The 16,130-nt window shown below is 35.0% G+C and overlaps 1 protein-coding gene across 1 annotated transcript; it reads left to right on the top strand.

Annotated features, from left to right (window-relative positions):
• Positions 1-12,434: 12,434 nt before the first annotated feature.
• LOC132564389 (galactoside 2-alpha-L-fucosyltransferase SEC1-like) lies at positions 12,435-13,346 on the top strand. The gene has a single exon (XM_060229042.1). It carries the CDS (start codon positions 12,435-12,437, stop codon positions 13,344-13,346), a length of 912 nt encoding a protein of 303 aa, XP_060085025.1.
• Positions 13,347-16,130: the final 2,784 nt, after the last annotated feature.

Genomic DNA, 16,130 nt, shown 5'->3' with positions numbered 1-16,130 from the left:
TAAAGAATGAGAAAGTATCTGTACAGAATGGGAAGTATCTGTACAGAATGGGAAAGTATCTCTACAAAATGGGAAAGTATCTGTACAGAATGGAAAGTATCTGTACAGAATGGGAAAGTATCTCTACAGAATGGGAAAGTATCTCTACCGAATGGGAAAGTATCTGTATATAATCAGAAAGAATCTCTACAGAATGGGAAAGTATCTGTACGGAATGAGAAAGCATCTCTACAGAATAGGAAAGTATCTCTACAGAATGGGAAAGTATCTGTACAGAATGGGAAAGTATCTGTATATAATGGGAAAGTATCTGGGAAAGTATCTGTACAGAATGGGAAACTATCTGTACAGAATGGGAAAGTATCTGTACAGAATGGGAAAGTATCTGTACAGAATGGGAAAGTATCTGTACAGAATGGGAAATTATCTGTACATAATGGGAAAGTATCTGTACAGAATAAGTATCTGTACAGAATGGGAAAGTATCTGAATCTATAGAATGGGAAAGTATCTGTAATGTAAAGTACAGAATGGGAAAGTATCTGTATAGAATGGGAAAGTATCTGTACAGAATGGGAAAGTATCTCTACAGGATGGGAAATTATCTCTACAGAATGGGAAAGTATTTCTACAGAATGGTGAAGTATCTGTATATAATGGGAAAGTATCTGTACAGAATGGGAAAGTATCTGTACAGAATGGGAAGTATCTGTACAGAATGGATAAGTATCTGTACAGAATGGGAAAGTATCTGTATATAATGGGAAAGTATCTGTACAGAATGGGAAAGTATCTGTACAAAATGGGAAAGTATCTGTACAGAATGGGAAAGTATCTGTACAGAATGGGAAAGTTTCTGTATAGAATTGGAAAGTATCTGAATATAATAAAGTATCTGTAAGAATGGGAAAGTATCTGTACAGAATGGGAAAGTATCTGTACATGGGAAATTATCTCTACAGAATGGGAAAGTATCTGGATAGAATGGGAAAGTATCTGTACAGAATGGGGAAGTATCTGTACAGAATGGGAAAGTATCTGTAAAGTATCTGTATATAATGGGAAAGTATCTGTATATAATGGGAAAGTATCTGTACAGAATGGGAAAGTATCTGTACAGAATGGGAAATTATCTGTACAGAATGGGAAAGTATCTGTACAGAATGGGAAAGTATCTGTATATATTGAGAAAGTATCTCTACAGAATGGGAAAGTATCTGTACAGAATGGGAAAGTATCTGGATAGAATGGGAAAGTATCTGTACAGAATGGGAAAGTATCTGTATATAATGAAAAAGGATCTCTACAGAATGGGAAAGTATCTGTACAGAATGAGAAAGGATCTCTACATAATGGGAAAATATCTTTACAGAATGAGAAAGTATCTGTACAGAATGGGAAAGTATCTGTATATAATGGGAAAGTATCTGTACAGAATGGGAAAGTATCTGTATATAATGGGAAAGTATCTGTACAGAATGAGAAAGTATCTGTACAAAATGGGAAAGTATCTGTACAGAATGGGAAAGTATCTGTATATAATGGGAAAGTATCTGTACAGAATGGGAAAGTATCTGTATAGAATGGGAAAGTATCTGTACAGAATGGGAAAGTATCTGTACAGAATGGGAAAGTATCTGTACAGAATGGGAAAGTATCTGTACAGAATGGGAAAGTATCTGTACAGAATGGGAAAGTATCTGTACAGAATGGGAAGTATCTGTACAGAATGGGAAAGTATCTCTACAAAATGGGAAAGTATCTGTACAGAATGGAAAGTATCTGTACAGAATGGGATCTGTACAGAATGGGAAAGTATCTGTACAGAATGGGAAAGTATCTGTATATAATGGGAAAGTATCTGTACAGAATGGGAAAGTATCTGTATATAATAATGGGAAAGTATCTGTACAAAGTATCTGTAATGGGAAAGTATCTGTATATAATGGGAAAGTATCTCTACAAAATGGGAAAGTATCTGTACAGAATGGAAAGTATCTGTACAAAATGGGAAAGTATCTCTATATAATGGGAAAGTAGCTGTACAGAATGGGAAAGTATCTGTACAGAATGAGAAAGTATCTCTACAAAATGGGAAAGTATCTATATATAATGGAAAAGTATCTGTACAGAATGGTAAAGTATCTCTAGAGAATGGGAAAGTATCTGTACAGAATGGGAAAGTATCTGTATATAATGGGAAAGTATCTGTACAGAATGGGAAAGTATCTGTATAACATGGGAAATTATCTCCACAGAATGGGAAAGTATCTGTACGGAATGAGAAAGCATCTCTACAGAATAGGAAAGTATCTCTACAGAATGGGAAAGTATCTGTACAGAATGGGAAGTATCTGTACAGAATGGGAATGTATCTACAAAATGGGAAAGTATCTGTACAGAATGGAAAGTATCTGTACAGAATGGGAAAGTATCTGTACAGAATGGGAAAGTATCTGTACAGAATGGGAAAGTATCTGTACAGAATGGGAAAGTATCTGTACAGAATGGGAAAGTATCTCTACAGAATGGGAAAGTATCTGTATATAATGGGAAAGTATCTGTACAGAATGGGAAAGTATCTGTACAGAATGGGAAAGTATCTGTACAGAATGGGAAAGTATCTGTTCAGAATGGGAAAGTATCTCTACAGAATGGGAAAGTATCTGTATATAATGGGAAAGTATCTGTACAGAATGGGAAAGTATCTGTACAGAATGGGAAAGTATCTGTACAGAATGGGAAAGTATCTGTATATAATGGGAAAGTATCTGTACAGAATGGGAAAGTATCTGTAAAGTATCTGAAATGGGAAAGTATCTGTACAGGGAAAGTATATGTACAGAATGGGGAAGTATCTGTACAGAATGGGAAAGTATCTGTACAGAATGGTAAAGTTTCTAGAAAATGGGAAAGTATCTGTACAGAATGGGAAACTATCTGTACAGAATGAGAAAGTATCTGTACAGAATGGGAAAGTATCTGTATATAATGGGAAAGTATCTCTACAGAATAGGAAAGTATCTGTATATAATGGGAAAGTATCTGTACAGAATGGGAAAGTATCTGTACAGAATGGGAAAATATCTTTACAGAATGAGAAAGTATCTGTACAGAATGGGAAAGTATCTGTATAGAATGGGAAAGTATCTGTACAGAATGGGGAAGTATCTGTACAGAATGGGAAAGTATCTGTACATAATGGGAAAGTATCTCTACAGAATGGGAAAGTATCTGTACAGAATGAGAAAGTATCTGTACAGAATGGGAAAGTATTTGTACAGAATGAGAAAGTATCTCTACAAAATGGGAAAGTATCTGTACAGAATGGAAAGTATCTGTACAAAATTGGAAAGTATCTCTACATAATGGGAAAGTATCACTACAGAATGGGAAAGTATCTGTACAGAATGAGAAAGTATCTGTACAGAATGGGAAAGTATCTCCACAGAATGGGAAAGTATCTCTACAGAATGAGAAAGCATCTGTACAGAAGGGGAAAGTATCTGTACAGAATGGGAAAGTATCTGTATATATTGAGAAAGTATCTCTACAGAATGGGAAAGTATCTATACAGAATGGGAAAAATATCTGGATAGAATGGGAAAGTATCTGTACAGAATGGGGAAGTATCTGTACAGAATGGGAAAGTATCTGTACAGAATGGGGAAGTATCTGTACAGAATGGGAAAGTATCTGTACATAATGGGAAAGTATCTCTACAGAATGGGAAAGTATCTGTACAGAATGGGAAAGTATCTGTACAGAATGGGAAAGTATCTGTACAGAATGGGAAAGTATCTGTACAGAATGGGAAAGTATCTGTACAGAATGGGAAAGTATCTGTATATAAAGTATCTGTACAGAATGGGAAATTATCTCTAGAGAATGGAAAAGTATCTGTATATAATGGGAAAGTATCTCTAGAGAATGGGAAATTATCTCTACAGAATGGGAAAGTATTTCAACAGAATGGTAAAGTATCTGTATATAATGGGAAAGTATCTGTACAGAATGGGAAAGTATCTGTACAGAATGGGAAAGTATCTGTACAGAATGGGAAAGTATCTGTACAGAATGGGAAAGTATCTGTACAGAATGGGAAAGTATCTGTATAGAATGGGGAAGTATCTGTACAGAATGGGAAAGTATCTGTACATAATGGGAAAGTATCTCTACAGAATGGGAAAGTATCTGTACAGAAAGGGAAAGTATCTGTACCGAATAGGAAAGTATCTCTACAGAATGGGAAAGTATCTGTATCTGTACATCTATAATGGGAAGTATCTGTACAGAATGAGAAAGCATCTGTACAGAATGGGAAAGTATCTGTACAGAGTGGGATATCTCTACAGAATGGGAAAGTATCTCTACAGAATGGGAAAGTATCTGTACAGAATGGGAAAGTATCTGTACATAATGGGAAAGTATCTCTACAGAATGGGAAAGTATCTGTATATAATGGGAAGTATCTGTACAGAATGAGAAAGCATATGTACAGAATGGGAAACTATCTGTACAGAATGAGAAAGTATCTGTACAGAATGGGAAAGTATCTGTATATAATGGGAAAGTATCTCTACAGGATAGGAAAGTATCTGTATATATTGAGAAAGTATCTCTACAGAATGGGAAAGTATCTGTACAGAATGAGAAAGTATCTGTACAGAATGGGAAAGTATCTGTATATAATGGGAAAGTATCTGTACAGAATGGGAAAGTATCTGTACAGAATGGGAAAGTATCTGTACAGAATGGGAAAGTATCTGTACAGAATGAGAAAGTATCTGTACAGAATGGGAAAGTATCTGTACAGAATGGGAAAGTATCTGTACAGAATGGGAAAGTATCTGTACCGAATATATAGAATGGGAAAGTATCTGTACAGAATGGGAAAGTATCTGTACAGAATGGGAAAGTATCTGTACAGAATGGGAAAGTATCTGTACAGAATGGGAAAGTATCTGTACAGAATGGGAAAGTATCTGTACAGAATGGGAAAGTATCTGTATATAATGGGAAAGTATCTGTACAGAATGAGAAAGTATCTGTACAGAATGGGAAAGTATCTGTACAGAATGGGAAAGTATCTGTACAGAATGGGAAAGTATCTGTACAGAATGGGAAAGTATCTGTACAGAATGGGAAAGTATCTGTACAGAATGGGAAGTATCTGTACAGAATGGGAAAGTATCTCTACAAAATGGGAAAGTATCTGTACAGAATGGGAAAGTATCTCTACAAAATGGGAAAGTATCTATATATAATGGGAAAGTATCTGTACAGAATTGTGAAGTATCTGTATATATTGGGAAAGTATCTGTACAGAATGGGAAAGTATCTGTACAGAATGAGAAAGTATCTCTAAAGAATGGGAAAGTATCTCTACAGAATGGGAAAGTATCTGTACAGAATGGGAAAGTATCTCAACAGAATGGGAAAGTAACTCTACAGAATGGGAAAGTATCTGTACAGAATGGGAAAGTATCTGTATATAATGAAAAAGTATCTCTACAGAATGGGAAAGTATCTGTACAAAATGGGAAAGTATCTGTACAGAATGGGAAAGTATCTGTACAGTAAATAATGGGAAATTATCTGTACAGAATGAGAAAGCATATGTACAGAATGGGAAACTATCTGTACAGAATGGGAAAGTATCTCTACAGAATGGGAAAGTATCTGTATAGAATGAGAAAGTATCTCTAAAGAATGGGAAAGTATCTCTACAGAATGGGAAAGTATCTGTACAGAATGGGAAAGTATCTCAACAGAATGGGAAAGTAACTCTACAGAATTGGAAAGTATCTGTGTATATAATGGGAAAGTATCTCTACAGAATGGGAAAGTATCTCTACCGAATGGGAAAGTATCTGTATATAATCAGAAAGAATCTCTACAGAATGGGAAAGTATCTGTACAGAATGGGAAAGTATCTGTATATAATGGGAAAGTATCTGTACAGAATGGGAAAGTATGTTTACAGAATGGGAAGTATCTGTACAGAATGGATAAGTATCTGTACAGAATGGGAAAGTATCTGTATATAATGGGAAAGTATCTGTACAGAATGGGAAAGTATCTGTACAGAATGGGAAAGTATCTGTATAACATGGGAAAGTATCTCTACAGAATGGGAAAGTATCTGTATAGAATGAGAAAGTATCTCTAAAGAATGGGAAAGTATCTCTACAGAATGGGAAAGTATCTGTACAGAATGGGAAAGTATCTGTACAGAATGGGAAAGTATCTGTACAGAATGGGAAAGTATCTCTATGGGATGGGAAATTATCTCTACAGAATGGGAAAGTATTTCTACAGAATGGTGAAGTATCTGTATATAATGGGAAAGTATCTGTACAGAATGGGAAAGTATCTGTACAGAATGGGAAAGTATCTCTACAGAATGGGAAAGTATCTGTACAGAATGGGAAAGTATCTGTATATAATGGGAAAGTATCTGTACAGATTGGGAAAGCATCTCTACAGAATGGGAAAGTATCTGGAATGAAAAGTATCTGTACAGAATGGGAAAGTATCTGTACAGAATGGGAAAGTATCTGTATAGAATGAAAGAAAGTATCTGTATAACATGGGAAATTATCTCTACAGAATGGGAAAGTATCTGTACGGAATGAGAAAGCATCTCTACAGAATAGGAAAGAATCTCTACAGAATGGGAAAGTATCTGTACAGAATGGGAAAGTATCTGTACAGAATGGGAAAGTATCTGTACAGAATGGGAAGTATCTGTACAGAATGGGAAAGTGTCTCTACAAAATGGGAAAGTATCTATATATAATGGGAAAGTATCTGTACAGAATGGTAATAGTATCTGTACAGAATGGGAAAGTATCTGTACAGAATGGGAAAGTATCTGTATATAATGGGAAAGTATCTGTATATAATGGGAAAGTATCTGTACAGAATGGGAAAGTATCTGTACAGAATGGGAAAGTATCTGTACAGAATGAGAAAGTATCTGTACAGAATGGGAAAGTATCTCTACAGAATGGGAAAGTATCTCTACAGAATGGGAAAGTATCTGTATATAATGGGAAAGTATCTGTACAGAATGGGAAAGTATCTGTACAGAATGGGAAAGTATCTCTACAGAATGGGAAAGTATCTGTATATAATGGGAAAGTATCTGTACAGAATGGGAAAGTATCTGTACAGAATGGGAAAGTATCTCTACAGAATGGGAAAGTATCTGTACAGAATGGGAAAGTATCTGTAAAGAATGGGAAAGTATCTGTACAAAATGGGAAAGTATCTGTACAGAATGGGAAAGTATCTCTACAAAATGGGAAAGTATCTGTACAGAATGGAAAGTATCTGTACAGAATGGGAAAGTATCTCTACAAAATGGGAAAGTATCTGTACAGAATGGAAAGTATCTGTAAGTATCTCTACAGAATGGGAAAGTATCTGTATATAATGGGAAAGTATCTGTACAGAATGGGAAAGTATCTACAGAATGGGAAAGTATCTGAATGGGAAAGTATCTGTACAGAATGGGAAAGTATCTGTACAGAATGGGAAAGTATCTGGATAGTACAGAATGGGAAAGTATCTGTACAGAATGGGGAAGTATCTGTACAGAATGGGAAAGTATCTGTACAGAAAGTATGATCTGTATAGAATGGGAAAGTATCTCTACAGAATAATGGAAAGTATCTGTATGGGAAAGTATCTGTACAGAAAGTATCTGTACAGAATGGTATATACAGATATTTTCCCATTCTGTAGAGATACTTTCCCATTCTGTACAGATACTTCCCATTCTGTACAGATACTTTCCCATTCTGTACAGATACTTTCCCATTATATACAGATACTTTCCCATTCTGTAGAGATACTTTCCCATTCTTTCTCATTCTGTACAGATACTTTCCCATTCTGTACAGATACTTTACCATTCTGTAGAAATACTTTCCCATTCTGTAGAGATAATTTCCCATCCTGTAGAGATACTTTCCCATTCTGTACAGATACTTTCCCATTCGCTACAGATACTTTCTCATTATATACAGATACTTTCCCTTTTCTGTAGAGATACTTTCCCATTCTGTACAGATACTTTCCCATTCTGTAGAGATACTTTCCCATTATGTACAGATACTTTCCCATTCTGTACAGATACTTTCCCATTCTGTAGAGATACTTTCCTATTCTGTAGAGATGCTTTCTCATTCCGTACAGATACTTTCCCATTCTGTAGAGATGCTTTCTCATTCCGTACAGATACTTTCCCATTCTGTAGAGATAATTTCCCATGTTATACAGATACTTTCCCATTCTGTAGTGATACTTTCTTATTATATACAGATACTTTCCCATTCTGTAGAGTTACTTTCCCATTCTGTAGAGATAATTTCCCATGTTATACAGATACTTTCCCATTCTGTAGAGATACTTTCTCATTATATACAGATACTTTCCCATTCTGTAGAGATACTTTCCCATTCTGTAGAGATACTTTCCCATTATATACACAGATACTTTCCAATTCTGTAGAGTTACTTTCCCATTCTGTTGAGATACTTTCCCTTTCTGTACAGATACTTTCCCATTCTGTAGAGATACTTTCCTATTCGGTACAGATACTTTCCCATTCTGTAGAGATACTTTCCCATTCTGTAGAGATACTTTCCCATTCTGTAGAGATATTTTCCCATTCTGTAGAGATACTTTCCCATTCTGTTCAGATACTTTCCAATTCTGTACAGAAACTTTCTCATTCTGTACAGATACTTTCCCATTCTGTACAGATACTTTCCCATTTTGTACAGATACTTTCCCATTCTGTAGAGATACTTTCCCATTCTGTACAGATACTTTCCCATTCTGTACAGATACTTCCCCATTCTGTACAGATACTTTCCCATTCTATACAGATACTTTCCCATTCTGTACAGATACTTTCCCATTCTGTAGAGATACTTTCCCATTATATACAGATACTTTCCCATTCTGTAGAGATACTTTCCCATTCTGTACAGATACTTTCTCATTCTGTACAGATAGTTTCCCATTCTGTACAGATACTTTCTCATTCTGTACAGATACTTTCCCATTATATACAGATACTTTCCCATTCTGTAGAGATACTTTCCCATTATGTACAGATACTTTCCCATTCTGTACAGATACTTTCCCATTCTGTACAGATACTTTCCCATTCTGTACAGATACTTTCCCATTCTGTACAGATACTTTCCCATTCTGTAGAGATTCTTTCCTATTCTGTAGAGATGCTTTCTCATTCCGTACAGATACTTTCCCATTCTGTAGAGATTCTTTCTGATTATATACAGATACTTTCCCATTCGGTAGAGATACTTTCCCATTCTGTAGAGATACTTTCCCATTCTGTACAGATACTTTCCCATTCTGTACAGATACTTTCCCATTCTGTAGAGATACTTTCCCATTCTGTACAGATACTTTCCCATTCTGTAGAGATACTTTCCCATTCTTTAGAGATACTTTCTCATTCTGTACAGATACTTTCCCATTCTGTAGAGATACTTTCCCATTATATACAGATACTTTCCCATTCTGTAGAGATACTTTCCCATTCTGTACAGATACTTTCCCATTCTGTACAGATACTTTCCAATTCTGTAAAGATACTTTCATATTTTGTACAGATACTTTCCGATTCTGTTTAGATACTTTCCCATTATATACAGATACTTTCCCATTCTGTAGAGATACTTTCCCATTCTGTACAGATACTTTCCCATTCTGTACAGATACTTTTCCATTATATACAGATACTTTCCCATTCTGTACAGTTACTTTCTCATTCTGTAAAGATATTTTCCCATTCTGTACAGATACTTTCCCATTTTGTACAGATACTTTCCCATTCTGTACAGATACTTTCCCATTATATACAGATACTTTCCCATTCTGTACAGATACTTTCCCATTCTGTACAGATACTTTCCCATTCTGTACAGATACTTTCCCATTCTGTAGAGATACTTTATCAGATACTTTCTTCTGTACAGATACTTTCCCATTATATACCTTTCCCATTCTGTAGAGATATTTTCCCATTCTGTACAGATACTTTCCCATTTTGTACAGATACTTTCCCATTCTGTACAGTTACTTTCCCATTATATACAGATACTTTCCCATTCTGTACAGATACTTTCCCATTCTGTAGAGATACTTTCCCATTCTATCCAGATATTTTTCCCATTCTGTACAGATACTTTCCCATTCTGTACAGATACTTTCCCATTCTGTACAGATACTTTCCCATTCTGTACAGATACTTTCCCATTCTGTACAGATACTTTCCCATTCTTTAGAGATACTTTCTCATTCTGTACAGATACTTTCCCATTATGTAGAGATATTTTCCCATGTTATACAGATACTTTCCCATTCTGTCTGTACAGATACTTTCCCATTCTGTACAGCTACTTTCCCATTATATAGAGATACTTTCCCATTTTGTACAGATACTTTCCATTCTGTACAGATACTTTCCCATTTTGTAGAGATACTTTCCCATTCTGTACAGATACTTCCCATTCTGTACAGATACTTTCCCATTCTGTACAGATACTTTCTCATTCTGTACAGATACTTTCCCATTATATACAGATACTTTCCCATTCTGTACAGATACTTTCCCATTCTGTAGGCTAGCAACACAATCATATATAAATTTGTATCCTATGTACAATTTGATATCTAGTGACATTGCATTTACAATGTAGTTGAAGATTTTCTTCATAAATCTTACATATTGAAATTGAGGCCTTCCTTAATAATCATGCATCTTAAAAGCACGTTCAGCAATTAAAAGAGGATTGGAATGAAATCATGATTATCGTGACAATATATATAGTGAACTAATATTTCCGTTGATAAGGAGATAAAATATATTTCCAAGCCACATTCCTTGTTAGACTCCATTCCTTGCTCTGTACCACAAGTATTTGCAGAAGGGTCGCTATGTAATTATTACTACGCCATTTCGTTTCGTTTTAAGTTTGAAGTTGTTTTGAGATTCCCCTTCTACCCGGATACGAGATTACATTTTGTTCCCCTCTGCTTATCGCAATATATACTTTAATGTCCAGACTAAGTATCGACATCTCGAAGCTACAGTCCAGGTAAGGTAAACACTGATGCTATCCTGAAGACGTAACCTTACACGGTATAAATGCCGTTCAAAGACGCATGAAACAGCCCGCTGCAGCAGAACTGCACTTAACCATGAAAAAGTGTTGTTTATCACAAATTCTCCGTAAAGGTAATTAAACAGTTTACTCACTGAGGATAATCTTTTACGTGTAACTGAACGTCGATAAATGTGATACGGTTTTCAGGTCCTTGAGGTAGCATACCCTTAAAAAGAATACCTCAAGTAACTGCACGATGAAATAAGAATACGGAACTTTGCGGATAAACTTAGGTTTTCCCTGTGTTATATGTTGTTTTAGACATATTCTATTTTATATTGTATCCAAAAATGAATATCAAGCTAATAGTATTAATCGTTTCCGTCTCTCTTTTTATTGTTTTATGCAGAACATGTATGTCTGAAGACGAGTTAAGTTGTTTGAAAACATTCAAAACCTAGATATTTTCTTCCTTGTCATTTTTAATTAGATTTTATTTAATTATATTATTTACATCGCGTGAAAATAAAGAACTTATCCTTTATCTTTTCTTACCTGGCTACTTTTTCTTTCTTCAATGTCTACTTTTTCCTAACGCTGTAACAACTATAGAAAGTCTGATGTGGTGACGTTATAACGGCTGTAGTAAGTCTGATGTGAAATTTAATCAGAATTGTTCACCATTGATAACATTTTTTTTTTTTTTTTTTTTTTTTGAGATTTCGTTACGTTTCGGTTGACACATTAAGCTGTGTATCTTGCAAATCTTAATTTAGATTTTGATGAAAAATCAGTATTGTTTTGCCTAAATTGTAGTCCCAAATCTCCATTTAATTGACTTTTTATACTCTTATTATGCGTTATTTTTATTGTGGTTGAGAGATTTTGTGTAGAAAAATTTAGTATGAAATGTGGACTAAGCAACTCTTACACAACTTTTGGTCTCTTCCAGGTTCCATTTTCATTAGAAACAAAGAAAAAAATTAATATTGTGACAAAATTTCTATCTTGCAGAGTTAAGTTTAAGACCACTGTTGCATTGCATTATGGGAAAGAAGTGAAGATCCTATGGGCTTAAGAACAATCCGGGTAACATGTGTGTATACAAACACTTTAGTGTGTGTTTTCAGGGTTTGATATTGCGAGTCTGAACCTCAGGGTGATACACATTAACAGATGGCTGAAAAGTTCACGTTGATGTCTAACCTTATGTATCACCACTTATGTTTTACAGATGTTATTTGTATTCTCCTTGGAGTAAGTGTGGGACTCAATTTTATCATGATATGGTCATGTCACTTTACCGGAACAGGATCCAGGAACCACTCTCTGATGTTAAAGAAGGAAAACCGCAAATTATATATATGCCCATATTTCCGAGGAGGTCTCGGAAATTTAATGTTTCAATACGCGTCTGTTTATGGAATTTCTAGAACTAATAACATCGAAATAGGATTATATCCTGATGATGAACTTTATAATATATTTGAACTCATACCGCCAACACTGTCAGACAGAAAGGTTTATTCAAAGGCTCGGCAATATATAGGAAGTATCAGGGATTGCGCATATGATGTTAGCAATGTACGAATACCCCAAGACAGCAATATTGTACATTTATCTTTCTTACAATCATGGAAATACTTTGATGATGTTCGAAATGATATCAGACAGCATTTTACTTTTAAAAAGGAAATCAGGAAACAAGCTCACGACTTGATCAATACAACTTTGTTGAGAACACAATTTTCGATTAATAGCAAAGCAACTCTTGTTGGAATTCACATACGAAGAGGAGATTATCTGAACAAAGACAAGAGAAAGTTTGGTTACCGTGTGGCGGATAAGGAGTATTTCAAGCGAACAATGAGTTTTTTTCGCTCCAAATATGGAAATGTATTATTTTTGGTATTCACAAATCCAGTTGACGATGATATGATGTGGTGCAAGTCGAACTTGAAAGGAAATGACGTTGTCTATATGTTCGGAAACTCTCGGGGAGTGGACCTCTGCATTTTGACACTTTGTGATCATGTGATTACTAGTGTTGGGACATTTGGATGGTGGGCGGCGTTTTTGAACAACGGAACAAAAACATACTTTCGTAATTTTGTAACCCCGGGGTCGGATTATGAACAATGTTTTATGGATAATGGGTTTGATTACTTGTATCCAGGATGGTACGGCTTTTAATCACACTCAGTCAAAAATCCTGTATAACTTTCCTTGGTATGAAATTTAAAAACATTGCAGCAAAACCTTATTCTTTCCGTCTTAGTTTCTAAACAAAAATCATACAAACAGACCATATAACACAACACAAAACATATGTATCATTGCCTAATTATCAACATAAAAACCAAAAACCGTGTTCAGGTGAAACTCCCGAGTTGGCCAAAGTGATGTTGTAGTTTTTTTTTATGTATACGGCTTTGGTAAGTTCCGACAAAACGGAAAACTCCTTAATGGTGAAAAGAGACGCACAACTTACACTAGATTTTGCCAGTGATGTTTAAGGGCCTCAACGCAACTTTTGAAGAAGATTATTTCTTAACTGTTCAGAAAGTTCCCCACTGCCTGTAGGCCATCATCTCACCGAAAGTGGGTTTCGATTTTTTTTTTTTTATTTTCAATTTTGGAAATAGATGAAAGTCTAATCCACAATGGTTAATGGCAGCCTTGGCAATGACAGACTTGTGGACAGGGGCATTGTCCTAGGTGGAACAACACACTTTTACTGAGTTTTTAAGTGATGAATAATACGTGCCATTGATTGTCTGTCCGTTTTGCAGATAATCTACCATAAGAATACCATCGGCATCCAAGAAAACCGAGGCCATAACCTTTCCAGCTGATGAAACAGCCAACTGATGGACACACGTTTCATCCATAGTCACAAATCTCTGCAGAATGTTAGCAGGATCTACCTCTAAAAGTTCAGATTAGCACATGACAAAGCCTGCCTGTTGTTTTTTTGATCAACTGATAAAAGTCTTGGTACCCCGCGGGCTGATAGATTTTCCATTGCAAGAACTTCTGTAAGAATGGTATTTACTCTTTTCTATGAAATCCCAACTGTACTGGCTATATGTCTCTCTTTAACTCACCTGTCAGCCTTAACGATTATTGTGGAATTCATTTACTATTTCTGGGGTTGAAACTTTGAGAGGCCTTTCAAGCCGGGCGTCATCCCTAAGTGTTCTCCGGTGCTACACCTGTCTTATGCAAATATTGAACCACTGCTCTTTCAGCGATTTTGTCCATTTTGGAAAAGTCACTTGTCTTGTTTACATTAGAGTGCTACCTCTTCGACATAAACTCACCAAATGACACCAGTCTTCGGGTACATAGTGTTAAATAGTCAGAGAATAGCAGAGCTGAAAACGGACATCCTCGCTTCACTTCTTTAATACAAGGTGCACATTATCACACATGAAAAGGGAAAATTCTATTTCGTCATGAGGTGTTCCGAAAGCATTTCGAGACATTGCATTGAAACACTTGGTCTTATTCACCTTTTAACTTTTCCATGAGTCTCCGTGTAAAAGGTTCTTTTGTTCTTATTTTGCCTGAGTTTCATCGACTTTGTGTTTGAATTACCATTCGGTTAAAAATGTCGGTAATGTGTTTTCTTGATGTTCTAGTCTAGGAGTAATCCTGAAATGGAAACATGTTCGAGTTAGAGAAACAAAATGATTTAATGTAAACAAGATTGAAAACCCTAAATAAATGGATTAAAAACTGGATTAAACACAAATATTTAATGAAAATCAGAATGACACAAATGAATATTAAATAAAAATTGGATTGATCAACAGAGATATTTGAATAGAAACAAGTTTGAAAACAAAAATATTTGATGGAAACAAGATTGACAAACAGAAATATTTGAATAGAAGTAAGATTGAATACAGAAATATTTTAATAAAAACAACAATATTTGATGGAAACAAGATTGAAAACAGATTTGAATAGAAAAAAAAAATGATTGACAAACAGAAATATTAGATGGAAACTAGATTGTAAACAAAAATATTTGAATAGAAACAACATTGAATACAGCAATATTTTATGTAAACAAAATTGAAAAACAGAAATATATTTAATGGAAACTATATTGACAAACAGAAATATTTGATGGCAAATGTATTGACTAAATATTTTGATGGAAACAAATTAACAAAACAAAAACAAAACAAAGAAGGGATAGAGACATATTTCAATGCATAGATTGGAAAACGGAAGTGGGCGGAAAATCATAACTTTAAAAGTCGATAGAGATAAAGAAATGCACATGATGATTACATGGTATTGTATTTCTGAAACAGATAAACTGATATTTGTTTTTCTTCTCTAAAGTCGACCTTTGTATAACATTCGAGTGTAAGTCAAGATTCACATACCTTACTACAGGTCAGAATTTATCCTGTTTTATCTAGCTGATAACGAACAAATCGATTATGGGTTTGACTCTGGCCTCAGTGTGTACAGACATGAATCACCTGTAAATATCTCACCTGCACAAATACCACAGTTGCTAACCATGTCTATAACTAATCTGTGTACACATTCGAGATGACTTTGACCCTCAGCGACAATGCACTGTTCGTAAAAAATACTTGATTCATAACTTGATAAATGTATGTATATGAATTATGCATTTAGTAATTTACTTATTTTTGAATAGCAATCTCATCATTATGCCAGAGAAAATAATGGAATAAGAAAGCGTCTATAAACTATTAACCAATACATATGTATGAATAAGGCCGTGTTTAAAACATATATTGCTGTTATTGGTTGATCCAGAATTACAAATGATCACCTTTAGTTACACTAATTAATTTGTTTATTTTGATCCAACGTCAGTGAAAGACATGATGACATCAGTATACGTAATCTTTGTAGAACAGTGTGTTGCTTCCAGGCATGTTTACATAGGGAAGATTAGAGGTCAGTGGTTGAATGGTGTCGCCC

Source organism: Ylistrum balloti, unplaced genomic scaffold, assembly GCF_031769215.1.
Source record: "Ylistrum balloti isolate Yb309-2 unplaced genomic scaffold, AGI_CSIRO_Ybal_v1 Utg372246, whole genome shotgun sequence".
In the NCBI taxonomy this organism is placed as follows: Eukaryota; Metazoa; Mollusca; class Bivalvia; order Pectinida; family Pectinidae; genus Ylistrum; species Ylistrum balloti.
Note: the sequence above shows the minus strand (reverse complement) of the source record. Positions and strands in the feature narration are given on the sequence as shown.

What these genes read in the sequence shown, in the direction of transcription:
- LOC132564389 (XM_060229042.1), top strand. Translation starts at nt 12,435, where the DNA reads ATGATATGGTCATGTCACTTTACCGGAACAGGATCCAGGAACCACTCT.